Source organism: Chlamydomonas reinhardtii, chromosome 3 (genome assembly GCF_000002595.2).
Source record: "Chlamydomonas reinhardtii strain CC-503 cw92 mt+ chromosome 3, whole genome shotgun sequence".
Taxonomy (NCBI): Eukaryota; Viridiplantae; Chlorophyta; class Chlorophyceae; order Chlamydomonadales; family Chlamydomonadaceae; genus Chlamydomonas; species Chlamydomonas reinhardtii.
The window spans coordinates 4,864,356-4,888,459 of record NC_057006.1 but is presented as its reverse complement, the minus strand read 5'-3'; the positions used below and the strand labels follow the sequence as shown (position 1 = coordinate 4,888,459).

At 65.9% G+C, this 24,104-nt stretch overlaps 3 protein-coding genes across 4 annotated transcripts; all 3 read left to right on the top strand.

The window, feature by feature from the left end:
• The first annotated feature begins 26 nt into the window (after positions 1-26).
• Positions 27-3,179, top strand: CHLRE_03g179400v5 (uncharacterized protein). Its single transcript, XM_043061017.1, has 7 exons — positions 27-413; positions 772-1,023; positions 1,195-1,772; positions 1,939-1,996; positions 2,156-2,245; positions 2,415-2,585; positions 2,749-3,179. Exons 1-7 carry the CDS (start codon positions 276-278, stop codon positions 2,965-2,967), a joined length of 1,506 nt encoding a protein of 501 aa, XP_042926146.1. The 5' UTR covers positions 27-275; the 3' UTR covers positions 2,968-3,179.
• A 47-nt stretch (positions 3,180-3,226) lies between these two features.
• CHLRE_03g179350v5 (uncharacterized protein) lies at positions 3,227-6,982 on the top strand. The gene is made up of 8 exons (XM_043061016.1): positions 3,227-3,751; positions 3,912-3,994; positions 4,171-4,432; positions 4,547-5,115; positions 5,261-5,318; positions 5,499-5,588; positions 5,802-5,972; positions 6,189-6,982. Exons 1-8 carry the CDS (start codon positions 3,710-3,712, stop codon positions 6,414-6,416), a joined length of 1,503 nt encoding a protein of 500 aa, XP_042926145.1. The 5' UTR covers positions 3,227-3,709; the 3' UTR covers positions 6,417-6,982.
• A 74-nt stretch (positions 6,983-7,056) lies between these two features.
• Positions 7,057-24,103, top strand: CHLRE_03g179300v5 (uncharacterized protein). 2 transcript variants are annotated; one of them, XM_043061015.1, is made up of 32 exons: positions 7,057-7,267; positions 7,512-7,546; positions 7,736-7,890; positions 8,707-8,922; positions 9,165-9,248; positions 9,459-9,841; positions 10,052-10,214; positions 10,624-10,728; positions 11,309-11,648; positions 11,914-12,051; positions 12,441-12,569; positions 13,211-13,356; positions 13,522-13,629; positions 13,927-14,007; positions 14,410-14,562; positions 14,829-15,009; positions 15,199-15,326; positions 15,653-15,811; positions 16,025-16,260; positions 16,546-16,627; positions 17,033-17,176; positions 17,357-17,465; positions 17,691-17,824; positions 18,002-18,283; positions 18,604-18,837; positions 19,236-19,403; positions 19,754-20,003; positions 20,125-20,493; positions 20,639-20,856; positions 21,137-22,335; positions 22,518-22,613; positions 22,862-24,103. In XM_043061015.1, exons 1-32 carry the CDS (start codon positions 7,227-7,229, stop codon positions 23,397-23,399), a joined length of 6,804 nt encoding a protein of 2,267 aa, XP_042926143.1. In that variant the 5' UTR covers positions 7,057-7,226; the 3' UTR covers positions 23,400-24,103. The 2 variants fall into 2 exon arrangements, with proteins under 2 accessions (XP_042926143.1, XP_042926144.1); XM_043061014.1 differs by having other exon boundaries at positions 9,456-9,841.
• Position 24,104: the final 1 nt, after the last annotated feature.

Below are 24,104 nucleotides of genomic sequence, written 5' to 3'. Positions count from 1 at the left end.
GCTGACAAACTAGGGTGTTCCCTCATGATGTCCCTAGGTGCAACCTTTGAAACATAGTTGAGCACGCTAGGGAAAAGTCCTGGACATCAGCGCCCGAAACACAGCTCTCACACCGTCAGCTTGCGCGCGTCGCATCCAGCAACAGGGTTGCTTGGCTAACAATATGTTCTAATGTGATGGCAGAGATGTAACGCGACGCCAGTGCCCGCTTAGCGAGACGGCTTAGCGAGACGGCGCCACCGGCGGAGGGTAGAGTGGAGGCCAGCCTTGGGTGGATGGAGCGGTTCCGTGCCAGGCTCGCGGACCCCGCCGTCAACGCCAAGGCGTGGTACCTGTTATCCTTCGCGGCGTCCGTGGCGGTGGGCCCCTTCCTGAATCTGTACTTTCAACAACTGGGCCTCACGCATTCGCAGGTTAGCGGGAGCGGAGCAGAACGGGGTGGCAGTCCTGATAGGCCATAGGCTCATCGCATGTCCCAGCCCGAAGTGCATCTGCGACTGTTCAGACCTCAGCAAACAAGGCCAGCGGCTGCCCAGACCCGCTGGCATGTCCACATGCAGCCACGACCGCCACCATGAGTCTATGACCGTCGTCCCTGACTGTCCTCGGTTGCTTTCGAATTTGGATACGGGGGCTCCACACTTGGGAAGCCAACTCTGGGGGGAAGCCTAGTCACACGCACCCTGCACGCACACTCAAACATAAACACACACACGCGCGCGCGCACATGCATACACATGCATACACATACATACACACACACACATACAGGTGGGCGTCATCGGCGCGCTGCGGCGCTGGGTGAGCGCGCCCTCCGCGTTCGCCTGGGCGGCTGTGGCGGACCGCCGCAATGCGCACCAGGCCGTGCTGCTGGCCACCTTCGTGGGCTCCGTGGCCGCGCGGCTGCTCATCCTGCTGCCGCGCAGCTACTGGGGGCTGCTGGCGGCGACGCTGCTGGCCGAGTGCCTGCGCGCGCCGGTGAACGTGCTGGCGGACGCGGCAGCCATCCAGCTGTGCGCCAAGGTGACGCACGAGCGCATGTGCGTGCATGTGTACTTAAGTGCGTGAGGGCAAGGGGCTGTTAAGCGTAACACCGAGGCCGCGTGCTTGTTTCTCGAAAGGAATTGAGCAGCCATGACGGTAATTGGGCCAGCCGGCATACTTGTGGACTTGTATTCATGCTCGCCTCCGCAGGAGTCTGACTACGGCAAGTTCCGGCTGTGGGGCGCGGTGGGCTGGGGCGCCTTCTCCACGCCCGCCGGCTGGATCATCACCCGCCTGGGCATCCAGTGGGCCTTCTACACAAACACAATTATGTCACTGCCTTGCATCTACTTCGGGGCGAAGCTGCACAGCATGCGACCCGCAGCGGCGGCGGCGGGCAACCTGGCCCATGAAGCTAAGAGCGGCGCCGCAGGAAAGCGTGGCGCGGCCACGAAAGGACGCGGTGTGGTGGCACTCGACGAGGAAGAGGTGATAGGGGAGCAGGCGCCGCTGTTGCAAGCGGTACAGGAGGTGGCGGCAGATGGTGCCATAGGCCACGGCGGCAGCGGCGGCAAGCTAGATCGCCAGCCGGAGGGGCTCGGGCGCGGCGGCAAGCACGGAGGACAGGCGCCGGCTACCGCAGCCGTGGCAGTGGCTGCGCCGGCGCCAGTGCTACCTGTGGGGTACTGGCGGCGGCTCTGGACCCTGGTCAAGCAGCCCGAGGTGGCGGTCTTCTTCATGACGGCCGCGGCCAACGGCTACGGCTGGGGCACCATTGACTGCTTCCTGTGAGTGCGCCTGCCTGGGCCGTCGAACTGCCTCAGCCGCGCACTGCATGAAGCCACCGTGCACGCTGGGTGCAGCGTTGATTCTTGCTTGATGGTTTGTGCTCCCGCGCCTCTCGGACCCTGGCACCCACTTGTCAATAAGATTTACCGGCCGTGGGCGCTGCAGGTATATGTACCTGAAGCAGTTGGGCGCGTCGGAGGCACTGGTGGGCGTGGCCGTGACGGTGAGCCGGTGTATGAGTGGTGGCAGGTGGGATTCGGTGTCGTGTGCCGAATGGGTGTCGGTAGTGGTTGCGGCGGTGTCATTGCACGTACCGGCCTGTTGCCCCTGCCTGATATGCAGTGAGCCCGTGGTCCCATGACTCGCTCATGGGCACCCCCAGATCACGTGCGCCGCCGAGGTGCCCGCTTTCCAGCTGCAAGACCGGCTGCTGGACCGCTGGGGGGTCACGGCCGTGCTTGACATGGTGCAGGTGGGTGGGTGGGCGGGTCCTGCACCGAAGACGGCAGTACGGCACACGTGTGCCGGTAGGCGCCACTAGTGAGAACTGGAATGTGGCTGTTGGTACTATTGCCTGGCTGTTTTAAATAAATCTCCATTTGCAATTGGGTCAATCACATTCATATGCCTACGTTATGCAGGCGGCTTACGTTTTGCGGCTGGCCCTGTACGCGCTGCTGCCGTACGCGGGCAGTGTGCTGTGGGTGCTGCCCGTGGAGGTGCTGCACGGCGTCACCTTCGCGTGCGGCTGGGGCGCGGGCACTGTCAACTGCAAGACGCTGGCGCCGCCGGGGCTGGCGGCAACCATGCAGGTGGGTGGGTCACGGAGCCATGCTGCCCTTGCCTCGCATGTGGAGGCATACTGATTACGCCTCCGCAACCTTACATAGCAGTAGGCTCTATCACCGGCGTGACTACCATTATGCGGTTTGGGTAATTCATGTCGTTCTCCCGTTTGCGCGTGTTTGCGCGCAGGGCACGTTCCAGAGCCTGACGTCTGCGGGCTTTGGGTTAGGCGCCCTCGTGGGTGGCTGGGTGGGCGCACACGCTGGATGGCAGGGCATGTTTGCGGTGGCGTCGGTCACGGTGCTGGGGATGTGGCTGAGCATCCTGACGGCACGGGGGCTCATCAGTCTGCTAAAGCACACGACACCGCCACTGGCACCGCACGGCAGTAGCAAGGTTTTGCAGTGATGGCGCCCGGACGTGGAGTAGGGTGTGACGGTGGAAGCCGGAGTTCGGCGAATTGTAAATGTTGGGAACGGCGGGACGGCAAGCGCTCACTTCTCTGCTAGGCATGTTCGCACAGGGACACCTGCGGGCTGCAAAGCTGAGGCTCAGCTTCTACATAGGTGCCAATCTATCCGGAACACAAACTGGAGGCGCCGATGTAATGGACGCCGCGACAGGCGGGCAAAGACTTGCCATAAGGCTGGGCCTCCGGGAACCTGGACAGGAGCGTTCCCTTCTGGGGCGGGAACCATGGGCCCGCAATTCCTGCCGATCCGCTATCGGCCGGTGCGATGCACTAAAATTATTTTCTTAACCAAACATTTGTAAGCGTCTGTGCACTGTACGCACATTTGGCCAGCGACACGCTCACTGGGGACCGCGCCGTGTGCCCGTGTCGCCCAAAGGCCTGCTTAACTTACATGAGCATCGCCACAACTACTGTCAGAGTATAAAATAGCAATTCCCATACTACTCTGTGACCTTGAACAGCGTTTGGAAGTTTGCCATCCTGCATCTGCTCTTCGCCTTGCTGGGCACGGCTGACGCCGCGATAGAATCTGTAATCTCACACATACGTTTCAATCTAGAGAGACTGTAGGGCACAGGTGGCGTGTCAGCGGCGTGGCGTGGCGCTCTACCAGACCAGCGCTGCGCCGCGTCGGCGGTCGGGTGGAGTCGGACTCTGCACCCCCGCGCCTGCGACATGCTGCACCGCATTGTGCAGGACCCCCAACTGAACGCGAAGGTGATAAAGACTCTACCTCCCACGGCTGCCGGCGTCATCTGATGAACAGACTGCTTCAGTGTCAGGCCCCATGAAGCCCATGCTAACACGCGGCAAGCTGCACTAAAGCCCACACCTCGGCCTTTACCCCAAACCCCACTTACGTTGTGGACGCCTCCAGGCCTGGTATGTCTTCTATTTCGCCAGCATTGTGTCGGTGGGCCCCTTCCTCAATGTCTTTTATGCCATGGACCGGGGACTGGGGTGAGTGAGTGCCGTAACTAGGTCTGGGCACTGTGTAGCGCAGGGCACCCCACTGGCTCCTTTCCAAGCAGTCCCTCCTTTGCTCCTTTGACCTGCACAAGCTCTTGCGCGTTTACCAATGTATCGGTTTGTATTGACCTGTAACTGATTTGCCAACTCGCCCTCACCTGGCGCAGCAAGGAGCAGGTGGGGCTCATCGGCGCGCTGCGGCCCTGGGTGAGCGCGCCCGCCGCGTTCGCCTGGGCTGCGCTGGCGGACCGGCTGCACGCCCACCAGGCCGTGCTGCTGGTCACCTTCGTGGGCTCCACGGCGGTCCGGCTGCTGCTGCTGCTGCCGCGCGACTTCGGCGGGCTGCTGGCGGTGACGCTGCTGGCGGAGGTGCTGTCGGCGCCGGTGGGCGTCATGGCGGACGCAGCCGTCATGAACGTGTGCGACAAGGTGCGCTTCTAGCTGTGCGTCATGGTGGCGCTTGCGGCGTGTGTAACTTGCTCTGCGTGTCAGGTAAAGGGCGCGGCATTACTCGAGGCGCGTGCCAATGTGTACATTCCGCAGGAGTCTGACTACGGCAAGTTCCGGCTGTGGGGCGCGGTGGGCTGGGGCGCCTTCTCCACGCCCGCCGGCTGGATCATCACCCGCCTGGGCATCCAGTGGGCCTTCTACACAAACACAATCATGTCACTGCCATGCATCTACTTTGGAGCCAGGCTGAAGCACAGCCAGCAGCAGCCGGCGGCGCGGAAGACCGCGCACAGCAGCTCCGGCGGCGCCAGTAGCAGCGACGAGCGTGGCACAGTGCGCGGGAGTAGAGAGCCCGCCGGGGGCACAGCGGCAGGGAAGCAGGAGGAGTCGCTAATTCCGCTGAAGGCAGACCCCTTGATAGACGTGGCAATCACGCACCGGAGTGCTACCCAGCTTTCTGGCGACGGGGAGGGCCCGGGGCCGGGCGCCAGTGCAGGCGATGGCGGGGAGCGGGGGCTGACTAGTAAGAACGGCGCGGCCGCGGCCGACAGCGCCGGGCACTGGCGGCGGCTGTGGGTGCTGGTGCGGCGGCCGGAGGTGGCTGTGTTCTTCGTGACGGCCATGACCATGGGCTACGGCTTCGGCACGATAGACTCCTTCCTGTGAGTGCACGGGGCACTGTCGGAAACCCTGGGCCTGGGATGATGAGCGGCGGATGGTGGGTGCTGACCAACAACACGCAAGTATAATCTCCGACTAGGCGGCATGCTGACAACCGGTGTTCCGCCCGGGGCAACGCCGCCGCAGGTTCCTGTACCTGCGACAAATGGGCGCCTCTGAGACCCTGATGGGCCTCACACTCACGGTGAGCGAATGCCCGCATCTGGCACAAAGCAAGACATTCCGGCTGGCGTGGCCACACTGTTGAAGCTAGCGGTGCATTTGTTGATTTCGCACACTCGTGTCGGGGTTGCCGGGCAACCCCGCTCCAGCACCACAGCCATCACAACCACCGCAACCACCGCAACCACCGCCACACCCCCAGATCACATGCGCCGCCGAGGTGCCCGCCTTCCAGCTGCAAGACCGGCTGCTGGACCGCTGGGGCGTCACGGCCGTGTTGGACCTGACCATGGTGGGCGGGGAGGGGGAGGGCTCGCGGCCGGGGGTGTCATGAAGGTGCTGGAGGCGCATGGCCGCAGCGGCCGCACGTGCGACGCGGAAGGCGGGGTGGTGGTGGTGGGGGGGGGGGGGCAGTGCGGTCCACACACAGGTCGTAATGTGATTAATCTGTGAAGCTTCTCTGAATTCCCTCTTTGCCTGTCCCCTGGGTCCGCCCTTCCGACAGCTCGTGTATGCTCTGCGGCTGGCCCTGTACGCGCTGCTGCCGTACGCGGGCAGTGTGCTGTGGGTGCTGCCCGTGGAGGTACTGCACGGCGTCACCTTCGCGTGCGGCTGGGGCGCGGGCACCGTCAACTGCAAGACGCTGGCGCCGCCGGGGCTGGCGGCGACCATGCAGGTGGGTGGGCCACGCAACGCAACGCCGCTTTGCTCGGGTCTGTGACGGGACTCTTAACTCTGCAGTCCGGGCAGAGCCCACCCGGTGCCGCGAGGCCACGATGTGTGCGACATACACATACCTGGTTGACCGACAGCACGGCCTTTCTCACACATTTTGGCGACGTCGCTCCCGCCACCGGGCTTCCCTTTCTCCCGCCCCCGTCCGCCCCTGCAGGGCGCATTTCAGGGGCTCTACTTTGGCGCGGGTTACGGACTCGGCTCGCTCGTGGGCGGCTGGGTGGGCGGGCGGCTGGGCTGGCAGCTCATGTTTGCGACGGCAGCCAGTGTCATGTTTGGGCTGTGGCTGTGTGTGCGGCTGGCGCGGTGGGTGCTGGGCGTATCGCTGTCGGGCCGGCTGGCCGCCAGTGGGTACGTGGAGCTCTCCAATTTGGCTGTGGCATGATGATGGGGGCCGTGTCGTATGGGGTTTGACACGCACTCGTGGCACGCTCGTGGCACGCCCCGTGTGTGGGCACGAGATTGAGAGCGGTGGCGGAGGGAGTGACGGGGCCAGCGGGTGGGCAGGAGGCCGGAGGGGACGATTGCGGATGTAGGCAAACTGCGCACGGGTGCCGGTATCACACGGACGGGGTATGCACATTGATGAGCTTCACATGGTCGCATGGTGGGCGATGGGCAATGGGCTGATTGGTGAGTAACAGTGTCGCATTCCCATTGTGGAGGGCCAGGCATGTTGTGGGCACTGGAGAGGAGGCAGCAAGGCGGGAGCCGCTTTGCGTGCGTAGGCTTTGGCGGCGCCATGGAATCCTAGGCTTGGCGATTTGCAACCTTGAACGCCACCTAAATGGGATTGCAGGGTGGAAGAGGCTGGGGGAATGAGGACTGGAGCAGGAGGTTATAGACTTGTAGTGATGGATGGGCAGGGCAGCACAAGACTGGGGGAAAAGGGTCCCTGCATGTGCTTGGCGCCTGCCACGTCCCCCGCATTCCCGAATGGCTCAATCCCGAATGGCCCAAAGTTACGCCGCCCACCAGAGATAATATTGTTTTCGTGAACTTTGATTGTATTGCCATTGAAATCGCAGAACTACTTGCACGGTTGAGCTGAACTACCATCATATTTTTATCCGCCAGTCCGCCACAACTTTCCATTTCTCCAATCATGTCATAGCAATTTGATTGGTTGTTCAAACCAAGATTGATGCTTCCAAGAACGCTCTAGCGGGCTGAGGGCCTGACCTGTGCACTGGGGATGTCCTCCGGAGACGAGGAAGAACCATCGGTCGAGCCTCAGTAAGTCGGATTGCGCAGCTTGATCCTGGAGCTCTGCAAACGGGGCGGCTGCCGGGAAGGGACCATGCAGGGTACCTCCTTTGCGGAGTATCTTGCGGACGAACCCAACCGCAGCCGAATGCATGAATTTACGCACATGGTTTACGTAATGCTCGTGAATCATGCTCACCTGGGGCCCCGCTTCGGCACCGCCACGGGTGCCGATTACACTGCCTAAAAGCAACCTTCTATCACGCGGGCGCAGGGACGAGGACGACCGCGACGAGGACTATGTAGCAAGTAGGTGTCACGGAAGCCATGGCGCGTGCTTGTGAGGGGAGGCAGGCGTTGCGCAAGCGCAGGGCCGGAACGCACCCAAACCGGGGAGGGGAGCAAGGCCGGCAACCCCCCGCCAGGGGTGTGCCATACACACACCTGGCGGCCGGCGCGCGCGCTTCATGACTCAGCAAGTTGCCTCGCGTGTTGCAGACGACGGCGATGATGGCGGGGATGATGACGACGAGGAGGATGAGGCGGCGTCAGAGGACGCGCCGCCGGCCCGGCGCCGCGGCGGGGGCCGAGCCGCAGCCGCCAGCGCCGCGGCCAGCAAACGGACCCGGCGCGCCACGCGGAGCACAAAATCGGTAGGCAGCATGAGGGAAGGCTAAGGATTGTGGGCCTTGGAGGGGGCTTGGGGACTGATGCGGCTGCTGCTGGCCAACGACGCCGCGGCAGGCGATCACGGGTAACCGTAGCGCGGCGAATCCCCAGCGTGCAGCAGTGGCGACAGTGGCGGCAGTGCTGGGAACGGCCGGCCTGCCACTGGTAACCGTAAACGGCGTTACAGTCCTCTAGTGTTTGGGCATCGCGCCGTCGCGAGCGCTCGTTGCTCCGCCACTGCATTGCTGAGCATTACAGCGGCTATCGCAGCCGCCAGCAGCGCTCGTGCTGTTGCAGCGGCGGCCTGGGAGCGGGATGGACAGTGGCGGCAGCGACCGCGTATCTTGACTCAGTGGCTTTTCCTCGGCGGACACAGCAACACAGACGCAGCTCACAGGCTGGCTGCGGGGCACCCAGCCTCACACCCGAGTGTTGCGGCGGCTGAGGTGTGGGGGCCGCTTTCAACCGACAACAACAGCTGAACCCATGAGGAGTCTTCGTATGGGTCGGCGCGTGCTGGGCGCTGCTTGGGAGCAGTAGGGTGCTTCAGTGCAGAGCAGCTGGACTCGACACTGCAGCTGACAAGCAACCCCGGGCAGTGCAGGCAGCGCTGTGAGAGGGATGGGCGGAAGTCGGCAGGGCTGTGGCCGAGCGCCTAGCAAACGGGTGCTGCCGTTGGCCTTGACCGCGGTAGTAAAGAACGCGCCAGCGCTCTCACCTGCGTACTGCCGCGTCCAGCCGGCCGCTTCTCACCTGCCTGCCTGCCTCGCTTTGCGCCACCGTCGTGCCTTGCTCCGCAGTACAAGGACGATTCGGAGGAGGAGGAGGACTTTGAGGCGGACGACGACGAGGAGGAAGAGGAGGAGGACGACGACGACGACGATGACGGCGGCGGCGGCGATGGCGACGAAGACGAGGAGGAGGACTATGCGCCGCGCGCGCGGCGGGGCCGGGCGGCGGCGCCCGCGCGGCCCAAGCGGCAGGCGGCGCAGCAGGCCAAGGCGCGGCTCACGCGGGTGGGTGGGCGGCGGAGTGGAATCGCGCCTAGGTGGTTGCGGCCCGGGTCACGGGGCGTGCAGTCACTGGCTTCAAGTAACTCCTTTGGCTGGGGCGGAGGTCGATGTGAATGGGGCAGGCGTCGGCTGGTTGACGCCTGGCCCGCCGCTCTCATGCTACACTTCTTTGTACTTTCTTTGCGATCCCCCGACCCGCCTGCTGCCTGCTGGCTCCCACGCCCGCACCCGCATCACACCCGCAGCGGGACACCACGGAGGACGACGACGAGGAGGTGGCGCGGGCCATTGATCGCGAGATCAACGGCCTGCGGGCGCGGCCTCGGAGGGTGAGGCCGGGCGGCGCTGTGGGGCGGACGCGGGGGGGGGGGGGGGGGGCTGAGTTTGCGTGGGCGCCGAGAGTTTCGGGCTTGGTGGGAAGGTGGGGCACAGCACGCGTACGTAGCTTGGGCGCACGCCTTCAAGGACTTGGGCGCCCGGGCTGTGTACGTTTTGTGCGTGTCCCACGGCTTACCGTCCGCCCGTTCCGACCTCAGCAGGCCCCGGCGGCGACCATTCCGTTTGAGGACCGTGTGGTCAGCCCTCGCGGCGGCGGCGGGAGTGGCGGCAGCCGCCGCGCCGGCGGAAACTCCCGGGCTAGCTCGGCGCCGCCGAGCGGCCGCTCTGGCGCCGCCGCCGCCAGCGGCGGCGGCCGCCGCCGCGCCGCGCCAGCGCGCACCAGCCAGCGCTCGGTGGCCAAGGTATCGTATGCGGAGAGCGATGACGACAGCGATGAGGGCGGCGGCGGCGGGGGTGGCGGCGGCGGCGGCGGGCGCGGGCGCGGCGGCGCGGGCGCGGGTCGCATGAAGGAGGCTCTGTCAGCGTTTGAGGACCCGGATGAGGACGAGGTGGAGGACGAGGTGGACAAGGTGCTGGCACACAGGTGCGGGGCGGGTGATGGGTGGGTGGGTGGGTGGGTGGGTGGGTAGGGGGCTGGGGCTTGGCGTGGGCGTTTGTTGGTGCAGTTGCGCTGAGAGCTTGGAAAGCGCTTGCATGCGCCAGCACGGCCTGGAAGCAAAATGCTCGTTCTGCCCGCTGCAACACTGACAGCACATATGCACGGCTTCCGCGGCGCACCCGTGCACGCGCACAGGGACTCGGACAGCCTGCCGCAGGCGCCGGCCAACGACGCCTGGTCGGGCCGCGAGTTCCTGGTCAAGTGGAAGCGCTACAGCTACATCCACTGCTCCTGGAACAGCCGGGCGGCGCTGGAGCACCTGCGCGGATTCAAGCGCGTGCTCAACTACGTCAAGAAGGTGCGGGCGCTCCGTACGGCTGGCATGTTTGGGGGAAAGGGGTCGTGATCCCAGCCCAAACTAGTGGAGCACAGGCTGAGGCGCCAGATGCAAGAGATAATACTTCTGGGGCCTTTGTGTTGAGGATGATGAGAGACGCCGGACGAGGCCTTTGTAATGAAGGATGTGTGTGGGAACGCAGACGACGCCGGCAGGCTGCAGCTCAATGTGTTTGGACGCCGCTCATGCGTTCACGCCTCACCTGTGATCCGACTGCACACACCAAACCACACACAACACACCACAAGACAACACCACAACGCACGCCGCGGCCACATCTCCATCCCCCATTACCTAATCCTACAACCGCCACCACCACCACAACCACCACCACAACCACCACCACTACCACCACCACCACCACCACCAGGTTGACGACGTGGAGGCGGGCCGGCGCTACTTCAGCCGCGAGGAGCAGGAGATGCAGGACGTGGAGCGCGAGATGGAGGCGCAGCTCAACCAGCAGCACATGATGGTGCGACGCCGGGGGGCGGGAGAGGGCAAGGCGGGGGGGAGGCGCGAGGAAGGCGGGAGGGGTGTGTGTTTGGATTCCCGATATGGGGAGGATAGGCCGGGGGGCGGTAGTCGAAGCCAATGCCAGGTAAAGGGGGGGGGGAGAGGATGGAAGGTTGCTGTGCAAGAATGGTGGGCTTTGGCGGGGCTGTCTGAGGGGGCAGGGCGGGGGAGAGGGGCCAGACGGGCGGGCGAGCGGGTGGGCGGGGAAGGCACAACATAGCACGGGTCTTTCGCTTTCACACGCCGTGCACATGCGTGTGCAGGGTGGGAAGTCGCATGCAGATTGTTGGGCAGCATGGGCATTGGCCGCGTCGGTGACCCATAGGCGGGTCCTAGGACCACCGGAGGACCACTCGACATGCAGCACGCCGCACTGCCCCCAGCTGTGCACGTATGCACACCCACGGCGTACTTGCCCACCTCCCGTCGGCACTTCCATGTTTCACACCAACCGCTCGCGTGAATGGCTATCCCCCGCCCGTCACCCATCCGTTCCTACCTCCCTCCTAACCGTGTGAACCTCCCCCATTGGCCTCCAGGTGGAGCGAGTGATGGCGGAGAAGGAGGCGACCGTGTTCACCGCCACCATCACAGCCGCCGACACGACCGGCGGCGGCGGCGGCCAGCAGCAGCAGCCGGGGCAGGCGGGCGCGGGCGCCGGCGGCGGCGAGGGCGGCGAGGGCGGCGAGCGTGCCGGCGGCGTGGGCGCGGGGCTGGGCCCCGATGGGCGCGAGCTGGTGGGGCCGCCGGGCGAGCGGCGGCGGGAGCTGGAGGAGGCGGAGGCGGAGGCGGTTGTGGTGACCAAATACCTGGTCAAGTGGGAGGGGCTGCCCTACGCCGAGTGCACCTGGGAGACCGCGGAGGACATCATCCGGGCAGGTGGGCGCAGGCGCGCGCGTGTGTGTTTTGGGGATGGGCGTGATTGTGTTGGAATGGGCGTGAATTGGGTTTGGCAGGTGGGGGAGGGGCGAGGGGACGTTGCCATCACTCCGCTGTCTGTGTGCCCCAGTACACACATACTGGGCAGCCCCGGTACCCTACCACCGGCACACTACACCACATCCTCACGCGCCCACCGCCTCTCCGGCCCCACCACTCTGGCCCCACCGCCTCACGCACCCACCCCTCCGGCCCCACCCCTCAGGCGGCTCGGCCCAGATCGACAGCTACCTCCAGCGCGAGCAGCGGCTGCTGGAGCCGGGCCGCGGCGTGGAGGCGGCGCGCAAGCAGTTCCGCATCAAGGGCACGCGCGCGCTGGAGCGGCAGCCCAGCTACCTCAATGGTGAGAGGGCCGGCGTGGCTCGCGTGTGTGGGGGAGGGGGGGGAGGGGGGTGCGCGGGCCTGGCGGTCGTGGGGACAGAGTGAGGGCAGCCTGGGGCTTTAGTAAAGGAGCTGCAGAGCGGTTAAGGTGCAGGGCCGGGCTTTAGCGGCTAGCACTCACACCCAGGAGAAGCAACCACCTTTCCACCTCAACCCACCTCCCACCCCGCCCGGCGCCGCTCCTGCCCCCTTAATCACTCCGTTCTCCATGGACGGGTCCCCCTGTGCGTCATGTACCGCTTTTCCAAACATCCTTGCACCCCCCCTGCCGGCTATACGCCTTCACTTCTTAGCCATTCATGAATGTAAACCCCCCTACACTTCTCTGTACCAATCCTTGCAACCCCGCAGGCGGCACGCTGCGCGACTACCAGATGGAGTCGCTGAACTGGATGATCTACAGCTGGAGCGAGAACCGCAACATCATCCTGGCTGACGAGATGGGGCTGGGCAAGACCGTGCAGTGCGTCAGCTTCATCGGTGAGGCCGGCGCCCGTGTGTTCGCGCGCGCGCACAGCTGCAGCTGCAGCTGCACCCAATAGATGGTGGCTTGAGGCAGAGCACACAGTCTAGCCGCCCATCCCGCATGGCCACAAGCGTGCTTGCGGCCGGCAACTTGTCTGCGTGTGGCTTGGCCGGAGGGGGGTGGGCTGGACGGACCTCGTGGCGAACGCGGTGCTCCCGCAACGGTCGGCGGCGACAAACACACAGACACACGTGTTTTGGATTGGGAAATGGAAGAACACACGCCCTCACTCTCGCGGGCGGCACTTCTGAGCGCAACAGCTCTGCATCGCCGCGGCCGATAAAGCTACCTGGCTCTCGCGGGCTCAGAAGCCTTGCGACGTTTCTGGGGCTGTGCGTAGTGGGCTTGGGGATCGGCGCATGCCGCCTTGAGGGAGTCCTTGCTAATGCCGGCCAGGCCCTGCTTGAGCACACGGCGGCATCGACCGACGGCGGCGGTGTCCGGGTCCTCCGACAGGAGCGCTGCGGCGCCGTGCAGCGCGTTCGCGCTCCACAGCCAGAACCGCACCCACACAATCATCATGACCCACACCCACACCCGCGCCCGCACCTACTTGTGCTTACACCCACACGCCCACACCCGCACGGACGCGCAGGCACCCTGTCGGAGGAGCTGCAGATCCGCGGCCCCTTCCTGGTGGTGGTGCCGCTGTCCACCGTGCCCAACTGGATCCGGGAGTTCAGGCGCTGGGTGCCCTTCGTCAACGCCGTGGTGTACGTGGGAGACTCGCGCTCGCGGGAGGTGAGCATGCGTGTGTGTGCTGGGCGGGGCCGGCTGTGTGCGCACTAGGGGTGCGTGCCCACCCAGCTGACCTGTCTTGCTGCCATGCCGACTCCACGCTGAATCGCCACTCGAAGTGTATTGTCGGTGGTGGTCAGCCGCCCCTCCCCGCCCCTCCCCATGCAGGTCCTGCGCGCCTACGAGTGCGACCCCAGCCCGCACCACAAGGCGGCGCGGCCCTACAAGTTCGAGGTGCTGCTCACCACATACGAGCTCATCCTCAAGGACGCGCCGGTGAGGGTGCAGCGCAGCAGCAGCGCCACCACCACCACCACCACCACCACCACAACCACAACCACAACCACCACCACCACCACCACCACCAGCGGGCCCCTGCGTAGCCCTGCGTGCCCCAGTGGCAGGCAGCATTCTGCGTCCTGGCGCGAGGACGCTTAGTCGGGCACTATGCAAATATGCAATGCCGCTACCTGCTCACCTCCCTTCTCCCGGCCCCCTCCCCCCCTCCTCGTCTTCGCAAGTAAGCATAAATGCAATCTCTCTTCCCCCCTGGTCCCTCCCTCTCCCCCCCAGATCCTGTCGCGCATCAAGTGGGCCTACCTGCTGGTGGATGAGGCGCACCGGCTCAAGAACGCCGAGTCGGCCCTGTACCAGGTGCGCGTGTGTGTGCGCGTGTGTGCGCGAGTGTGTGTTATAGAGCACAAGGAAAACATTGCGCAAAGTGTGTGTGCGCGAGTGTGTTTGTATGTGTATGTGTGTATGTATGTATGTGTGTGTGCGTGCGTGCGTGCGTGCGTGCGTGCGTGCGTGCGTGCGTGCGTGCGTGCGTGCGTGCGCAGGAACCCCTGTGTGTGTGTGTGCGGGGGGGGGGGGTACCGCCTAACAAGGGCATCCTCCCCTCCCCCGCTCCTTCCCCGCTCCGCAACCCCTCACTCCGTGCCCTCACTCACCCCTGGCTACAATTTAGTTTTCCTTCATGAATGTAACCTCCCTTAGTTTGGCTTGTTTTGGTTTAGCCTGGGCTGGTATTAACAACCCCCTTCTCTCCCGCGTCAGGAGCTGATGGAGTGGCACTTCGGCAACAAGCTGCTGATCACGGGCACGCCGCTGCAAAACAGCCTCAAGGAGCTGTGGGCGCTACTGCACTTCCTGGAGCCCAGCCGCTTCCCCACAGCAGAGGCCTTCGAGGCAGAGTACTCCCTGGAGACGGTGCGTGCGTGTGTGTGTGGGGGGGGGGGGTTGTAGATACCAGCCCAAACTAACTGACCCCAATGCAAAGGTGCGAGGGGGTGCGCGGGGCCAATGGAAAAGCCCCTGTGTGGGAGTCGGAGGTCATGTGTGGCTTGGCGGCAAAGGCCAAACGGACGGTCGCGCGGGTCATGGATGTCGACTGCATTCCGCTCCCCCCTGGCTACGCCTTCACTTATCAAATAATCGTAAGTATAACTTCCCCCCCCCCCCGCTGCCTCCCCCAGGCCGACAGCGTGTCCGGCCTACACGGCGTGCTGCGCCCGCACCTGCTGCGGCGCGTGATCAAGGACGTGGAGAAGAGCCTGCCGCCCAAGAACGAGCGCATCCTGCGAGTGGACATGACGCCGCTGCAGAAGCAGTACTACAAGTGGATCCTCACACGCAACTTCAAGGAGCTCAACAAGAGTGAGCTGGCAGGCGGCGGCAGGCGGAGGCGGGCGGTGGTGTTGGGTGCGGCGTCACGGGGGCGGGTTGGCTGGGTGGTGGTCCAAGCTCCCAACGCATTGGTCGCACGCGACACAACTTGCTTGCCTTTCGTGTGTTTTTCCTAACACGATGTTCCCGCCTTTGGCCCTCCCTTCCACTCACTGCCAGGCTCTCGCGGCGGTGGTCACGTGTCGCTGTTGAACATCATCGGCGAGCTGAAGAAGTGCTGCAACCACCCCTTCTTGTTCGAGAGCGCCGAGGACAACTACCGCGGCTCGGAGGAGGACAAGAGCGCGGTGAGAGGGGGCGTGAGGAGGGGGTGGGAGCGGGAGGAGCGAAACACACAGGCGCCATCACTCACGCGGGGCCACCATGCACCTATCTCTGCACCCCGCACGCACGCACGCACGCACGTGCCACTCCGCGTAAACAAGCACACATGTGCGCACGCGTGCACGCACACCACCACATGCGGTATTTTCCTTCTCGTTGTTCATCACACACATCGTCGCTCGTACACACACATCCCTTAGCCACACGCACGTCCTCCCCTACTACTGTTCCTGACTACTTTCACTCCTTCAAATAGCCTTGGATGTAACCCCGACGTGGCCGCCCGCAGGTGGACCGGCTGATCGTGCCCAGCGGCAAGATGGTGCTGCTGGACAAGCTGCTGCGGCGGCTCAAGGCCACGGGGCACCGCGTGCTCATCTTCAGCCAGATGGTGCGCGTGCTGGACATCATCTCAGACTACATGCGGCTGAGGGGCTTCCCGCACCAGGTGGGGGCGCCGGGGGGGGGGCAGGGGCAGGGGCAGCCGTTCATGTGGAGAACGGAGTGATATGCCGGGGGCCAGGGGCAGGGCGTGGCGTGTGTGGGTAGTTGGGGTGGCATGTGGAGGCAGGGGGGCTGACACACACTCGCTTCTCCCTCGCGCTTTGCTGGAACACTTGCTTCACGCTCCTCCTTCTCCCTCCTCCGCCTCCCTCCCCAGCGGCTGGACGGCTCCACGCCCGCCGCCGCCCGCCACGCCGCCATGGAGCACTTCAACCGCCCCGACTCCCCTGACTTCGCCTTCCTGCTGTCCACCCGCGCCGGCGGCCTGGGCATCAACCTGGCCACCGCCGACACAGTCATCATCTTTGACAGCGACTGGAACCCGCAGAACGACCTGCAGGCCATGAGCCGAGCGCACCGCATCGGCCAGACCGAGACCGTCAACATTTACCGGTGCGTGGGTGGCTGGGTGGGCGGGGATGTGGGCGCAGCGGGTGTGTTGTTTGGTTGTTGGTTGTTGCAGGTACCGGTATCACGATGTTTAAGGTACCGGTATTACAATGTTTGAAAGCCCAGCGTCGCTGTGTGCCGCGGCTCTGACGAGCCACTCGCCTGCCCCCGTACACGCCCGCCTCCCTCCGCCTCCTAGTCCTGCTTCTGGCCCTGCCCACTTCCCCCTTGGCTAGGCTTTTGTTGGGCTGGTGTTTACGTTACCCCCTGCCTTCCCCTCTCCTGCAGCTTTGTGACGAGCGGCAGTGTGGAGGAAGACATCCTGGAGCGCGCCAAGCGCAAGATGGTGCTGGACCACCTGGTTATCCAGGTGAGCGGGGCGGGGAGGGGCGGGGCAGGTTGTTGCCACCATTCTCAGGATGTCACTCAGGAGTCATCAAAAAGACCCGATGCATAAGCGCGATGGGAGCGGCGGCCCCGGGGCGCATGCAGGGGTCTGCCACAGCGCGCTGCTGTTGCGAGGGGGCTTTGCAGCACTGCCTCCACGACATGACGGTGTGCGCACACGCACATGCACGTGCACGGTGCACCTGCACCTGGCCCTCCCGCCCCTGTCCTTCCCCCTTGGGACCTATTTCGTTGGGCTCGGGCACATAACCCCCCCTTCCAGACCGCTCCACATCTCCTCCCCTCTACCGTCTACCACTTCTTTAACTAATCATGAATGTAACCCCTCCAACCATACCTCCACCCCCACCCCACACCTCCCCTGCAGCGCATGGACACCAGCGGCCGCACCATCCTGGACCCCTCCGCGGGCAAGGCGGGCGCCAGCGCCAAGCAGCTGTTCGGCAAGGACGAGCTGGCGGCCATCCTGAGGTTCGGGGCCGAGGACCTGTTCAAGCAGGCGCCGCCAGAGGTGGGGGCGCGAACTTGCATGCGGCGCAGCAGGGGCAGGCTGGGGAAGGATCAAGGGTGGTAGGCACATTGGAAGGGCGGTTGGAGCATGATTACTTGCCGCGCGCCTTCCTCCTCCTCCTGACTCCTCCCTGCCTCCCCCTTCCGCCTCCCGCCCTCCCCCGCCCGGCCGCCTGCACAGGACGAGACCGCCAGTGCAGAGCGCGCCCGCACGGCGCTGTACGAGGACGACCTGGATGCCATCCTGGAGCGGGCCGAGGTGGTTGACACACGACAGCTGGCGGCGGCGGGTGAGGAGCAGGAGGATGGGGCTGCAGGGGCGGGTTGCGGGGGCAGAGTGGGTACGGACGGGGAGAACGAGGGGTGGGGGGCCTGAAGGCGCCGCAGTGCACACAGCGGAGGGTGGGAGGCGCTGAACCCGGGCGCCAGGCTTGGACACCGGCCACGCTCACTTTCGCTTCTTGACCCTCCTGGGCCCGTCCGGCTGGCCGCCTGCACATCTCTGTCTGCTGCAGACGAGAACGCCGCCGCCGCCGCCGAGCTGCTGTCGGCCTTCAACGTGGCCACCTTCAAGAACGAGTTCGGCGAGGACGACGCGGCCTTCTGGAACAAGCTCATCCCGCCCAGCGAGCGGCCCAAGGAGGAGGAGGTGCGTGCGTATGAGGGCAGCCGGCAGGCCGGTGTATCATAGGAGCTAGCGGGCCTTGCCTGGCCACAAGGCTGCGGTGTTACGGCGCATGCAGCACCTCGGCCGTCATCCCCTAACACCGATCACCGCACACATGCATGGCTTGAGCTGCCCGGCATTTTGAATGTGGACCCGCAGGAGGAGCTGCAGCCGCGCGCCGCCCGCCGCACGCAGGACCAGGGCGGCGCCGCCGACTCGGACGAGGAAGGCGACGGCGCCGCCGCCGGCAACGGCGCCGCGGCGGGTGGGCGCAAGGGCGGGCGCGGCGCCCGCGGCCGGGCGGCGGCGGGCGGCACGGCGCGCGCCCGCACGGGGTCTGGTGCTGGCGGCGGCGAGCCGGGCCCGCCTGTGGACGGCGCGGCGCTGCGGGTGGATGAGTGGATTGTGGAGGTGGACGATGAGGGCATTCCGCTCATCAAGGTGGGTGGGCGGGGGCCATGCGCTGTGGGCTATGCAGTGCATATGCCTGGATCGGGAAAGTTAATGTAGAACTCACGACAGCCAATCAGCCGCAGCCCTGTGGGATACCGCATTTGCGCACACACCAGCTCCTCAAACACCACAAGGAAACTCTACCAACGTGCTAGACAGACCTTATGTGACATGGGAAACTTAGTGGGGGTGGTGGATGGTGGGTTGGGTGACATGGGTGGGTTAAGGTACCTAGAGTGTTTTGACCGGGCAGTAACGCAAATCGGCATGACCATGCGTGCACCACTCCCACCACCGACTCTTTGCAGGAGGACGGCTCGGAGCCGGACGCGCGCAGCCTCAGCCGCCGCGACGCCGCCGCCTTCGTGCGCGCGGTGCGGCGCTACGGGCGGCCGGAGCGGCTCGCTGACGTGGCGGCGGAGGTGGGTCGCAGCCTTGAGGAGGCGGGGCCGGGGCCGCGGCTGAGCCTGTGGTACAGCCTGATGGACGGCTGCCGGCTGGCGGTGCAGAAGACCACGGAGGAGCAGAGCGAGGACGCCAAGGTGCGGGGCTGGGAGGGAGGGGGAGGGAGGAGGTGGGGGAGGAAGAGGGGATAGGGGGGGGTGCGAAAGATGGTTGGAAATTAGGTACAGGGGGGAGGAGGAGGGGGAGGGGTTGCGAGGTTAGGCAATGGGAAAAGGGTAGAAGCATCGGGAGCAGGCGGTGGGGGTGGGGAGCGGGGGCGAGGGGAGAGGAAAAGCTGGAAGCAGGCATGGGACTGAGGGCCGGAGCGTGAGCTGTGGATTGTCAGGTCGCTTGACGGCGCCACTGGGTGGAATTTCTTACTGACCACACGGCACGCGCACGCCTTACATCCCACGCACACCCCACACGCTCCCCCCCCACTTGTCTGTACCAATCCTTGCAACCCCCCCCCACCTCCTTCGTGCCCCCCCCCCAGGACGCCATCCTGGACTTCTTCGGCGTCAGCGTCAAGGCGGCGGAGCTGCTGGCGGCCTGCTCGCACCTGCGCCTGCTGGCGCGCAAGGTGGCGGCGGCGCGCGACCCGGCGGTGCAGCACTTCCGCCTGGACGCCACCAGCCAGCTGTCAGTGCCCAAGTGGGGCAAGGTGCGTGCGCAGCGCAGTGCAATGCGGCGCAGTGTGTCAATGTGTGTGTGTGGTCGTGCATGAGTGCCCAGCAGCGCGGGCAGGCATTGTGTGGCGCGCGCGTGTGCCGCGCATGCGCCTATCGCCCCTGCCTGGCAGGTTCCCCCAGCCCATGCCCATCCTGACCGAATCACCCATCTCCAACTCCCGCTGCACGCCCCCGGACGTTAGCATACACACTTGTGGTAGTACTCACTCCGTTCTTCACATACACGGCTAAACTCCCCTCCTGAATACAAGTATGAATGTAAGCCCCCCTGTACCGCTTTTTCAAGCAATCTTTGCAACCCCCAAACAAAATTTAAACGCAGCCCATCAACTGGACGGCTCGCGATGACGCGCTGCTGCTGCTGGGTGTGCACCTGCACGGGCTGGGCCACTGGGACAAGGTGGCCGCGGACGACAGCCTCAAGCCCTTCCTGGGAGACAAGCTGGCGGGCGCGGGCGGAGGAGGAGGGGGAGGAGGGGGCGCGGCGGGGGCCGCAGGCGCGGCGGGGGCAGCAGGCGGCGGCGCGGGCGGCGCGGGCGGCAAGGAGGAGGGCGGCGCGGGTCTGCCTAAAGGTGAGCGTGTTTGGGCTAGGAGAGGTGGCAGCTCAATGCTCTTCTGTGTGTATTCATGCGACATCGCGAGACTCCAGGATCCTCACACGCCACCACACGCCACCCACGCCGCCCCTTGCAGCCTCGCACCTGGAGACACGCGCGCTGGGGCTGCTGCGAAAGCTTCACGCCACACACAAGGCGGCCACAGCGGTGGCGCCCGTGAAGCGCGGCTCCGGCCGCAACAGCAACAACGCCAACAACAGCCATAAGGCCAAGCAGCAACTAGACAAGGAGCACCGGCTAGCAGCAGCCGCAGCGGCGGATGCAGCGGCGGGGCCGTCTGGGGCGGCGCGGGAACGGGAGCAGTCGGTCGCGACGCGCGATGTTGGCCACACGAACGGCGGGCCGGCCGCCGGCAAGCGGAAAGCTGGGGCAGCGGCGGCGGCATATGCGGACGACGGCCAGGGGCAGTCTGAAAAGCGTGCACGCATGGACTCCAAATCAGGAGGTGCGCGGCCCTTACGCCCCTGACCTCCTCGCCCGTTCTCTCGTACCCCTTCGCTCACCTCTCCCTGACCTTCGCGCCCTCTCTCCCACGCCCGCTCCCAACCAATCAACAACCCGCGCCCTGTCCCATCCAAACCCGCCCACAGACGCCAGCCCTTCCCACGCCGCCGCCGCCGGCGGGCCCGCCGCCGGGCGCGAGGAGCTGCGGGCGCTGCTGGAGCCGGCGCTGCCGGACATCAAGCGCATGCGCAAGCTGCAGGACGGCAGCATCACCGACAAGGCGCTGGTGGTGCGGAGCACCAAGGAGCTGCTCACGGCCATCGGCGGCCACATCCAGCGCGTGGCGGCGACGCGGGGGCCCAAGGTGCGGGTGGCGCGGGCGTGGGTGCGGGCGCGGGCGTGGGCGTTGGGGGGGGGGGGGCGAGGGGGGGGGCATGATGGGGCGAGGTGGTGGAGCCGGAGGCAGGCGGCGTCGAGTGGCGGCTCTTTGCGGGGGGTGGAAGGCGGATTGCAAGATGGATTCCCAGAATGCGTGAGGTGGGCCTGTGTGGGGTGCGATCACCATGGGTGCACGCTTGACGCCGCCGCTTTCCGCACCTTCCACCATGCCGCTGGTTCGCACACTCCAACACATGCAACTGCAGGTGGGCAAGAAGCTGTGGGACCTGGCTGCCAAGACCATTGGGAACGGCAAGACCGGCGAGGAGCTCCACGCGCTCCACACGCGGCTGGCGCAGCAGGTGGTGCCGCCGGCGGCCGGCGGCTCGGCGGCCGGCACCAAGGGCGGCAAGGCTGCTGCTGCACCGAAGGGCAAGCAGGCGCAGCAGCACAGTCCGGAGCAGGAGCAGGACAGGAGCAGGCACACGGAGAAGAGCAAATCGCAGAGCCACGGGAACGCTGGCAACCAGACGCAGGCACAGAGTAGACAGCAGCAGCAGCAGCAGCAGCAGCAGCAGCAGCAGCAGGATGTCGCGGCAGCAGATCCAAAACCAGCGCAGGTCCCAAGCAGGGCTGCAGGTGCCGCACACTCGCCGCGTGTAGAGCGGGAGCGGTCACGGGAGCGCGACCGGGGCGGCAACAGCTCCAGCCAGCACCCGCACTCGCCGCAGCCCAAAGCGGCATCACCTCCGGCCACAGCACCGCCCCACCCGCACCCGCATCTGTCCCCGCTGCAGCCGCGTGGGCACGCCGCCACTCCGCCGGCCGCCGCGGCGCACCCGCCGTCGCACAGGCCTGTGCCCGGGCCGCACCCGCCGCCAGGCAACCCTCCTGGCTGCTCGCCAACCCCGCCACTAGGGCCACGGCCGCCGGCCGAGCCGCACCCCCACAGCCACAACCACACCGCCGGTCCGGCGGCACCGCCGCACCAGCTGCCGCGCGTGCCGCCCCCACAGCCGCCTTCCGCGCCCTACCCGTATGCCGGGCCTGCGCCGGCAGCGGTGCCGCTGCCGCACCCTCCACCGCCGCCGCCCGTACCACCATCACAGCCGCCTCCCGAGCCGCCGCTGCCGCCACCGCCACAGCCCACTGCTGGCGGTGAGGCGGCCGGGGCCGAGTCCGCAGCGGGCGGGTCCAATCGGCCAACGCCGGTGACAGGCGCTGCGGCATCGCCGCCGGCGGCGGGCGGGGCGGACGTGGCTGAGCGAGGCCGGTCGGGTGAGGGCTCGGCGCCTCCCCAGGATCCACGTGACCGGGACCGGGACCGAGACCGGGACGTAGGACGGGACCGGGAGCGTGAGCGAGAGCGCGAGCGGGACGGTGACGGGAGACGGGAGTGGCGTGAGCGGCGCGGCAGCAGGAGCCGCAGTCGCGACCGGGACCGGGACCGGGACTACCGTTCCAGGTGAGAGGAGGCGGTTCCGGAGTGACGCCCCATACATGATTTTTGGGGGCTCATCGTCCGCAGCTTATGTAGGACGCGTATGGTTTTAACGCCGGTTGCTTTGGTAGCCGTGTCCATGTGGCTTTGACCACTGTACGACTCAACCTGCCTGGCACTGATTGCGGCTCCGTGTCTACGGACAGGGACCGGGACTATGACCGGGAGCGGGACCGCGGCGCCAGGGACCGCCGGGACCGCGACCCACGAGACCGCGACCGTGACCGGGACTACCGCTCCAGGTGCGTGACAGCGCGCTGTGGGCCTTGCCCGGCCTGGCGGCTTGTCTCTGTGGCATGTCTCTGGGGGTGTTACCTGGACCAAGCCCAAGCCAGCTCTTGTGTGCTGGGCTGGGTCGGTATGGGCGGGCAGGCTGCGACTGCAACTCCACTGCGCCTCACCACGCATGCGAGGCTGTGGCACGGTGCGGGACTCATGCGGGTCTTGTCCTGATGTCTTGTTGTGCATTGCTTGCGCCCCGCTTGTGCAGGGACTACGAACGGGACCGGGACCGGGATCGCGAGCGCGATCGGGACCGGGACCGCAGTCGGGACCGCGCACGCTCACGCTCCTACCACGAGGACCGGGACCGGGACCGCGGCAGAGACCGGGACAGGGACTACGAGCGGCGTGGAGGCCGCAGCCGCAGCCGTGACGCGCGGCGCCGCAGCCGCAGCACGAGCCGCAGCCGTAGCCGCGACCGCAGGGACCGTGAACGCGACGTGGCACGCGACCGGGACCGGGTCGACCGGGACAGGGAGCGGGACCGGCGGGACCGGCGGGACCGGGAGCGACGCGGCGGCTCTGCGGCGGCGCGCAGCCGCAGCCGCAGCCGCGGGCGCGGGCGCAGCGGCAGCCGTGAAGTGCGGCGCCGCAGCCACAGTGCGAGCAGAAGCCGGGACCGCAGGGATGATGAGCGGCCGCGGGAGCGGGAGCAAGTGGCAGCGGATGAGGGCGCGGCTGCGGCGGCGCCACCGCCACCTGCGGCGGGCTCTCCTGACGCAGTGGCAGGTCCGGCTGACACATGACAGGGTACTGGATAGCTGCGCAGACATGCAGACAGGCGCAGGCATGTTGATCCGAGCGTAGCCACAAATGCGTGAAAGCCAGCTTACAAGACAGATCAGAGGAGCAACTTGACCTATTTACACGTACGAGGGTTGGGGCAATTTCGAAGATGCTAGCTGTAGGGATCGTGACTGACCGGTTGACGCTATGGCGGTGGGTGTGTGGGACAGCAATTTCAGGTTCGGCATAGCCAGGACATTGACAGTCGTAGTGCAGCGCAGCTTGGTGGAGTGCTCGCCTGTACGGGACGCAATCCCATCACATTGAACACATTGATGTTTCGTGTGGCGTCGAGGGACGCTGGCGGCATTGTGGGTGGACCGAGAGCCAGTCAGACTCGGTAGGGTCCTGTAGGGCCGCAGACAAGGGTGTGCGATGGGACAGTGGTAAGGCAGGTTGGTGAAGTCCCGTAGGGTGCAGCTGATTCTCAGAAACCAGCAGATGGCAAACAAGGGCCGCAGACAAGGGGCGAGTTGCAGGGGTGCAAGGGTGCACGTGCGGCGGCGCGCCCGTGCCTTTGTGGGCTGCACATGTGTTGCTGCGTAAGCTCAGGAGCCGGCCTATTAGGGTCCAACGGCCAGTATAGGCCTGGTGTCCGTGGTGGGGCAGGCGGGCACACGGCGCATGTGTGTAACACACCGGCGGTGTAACACACCAACAGCAGC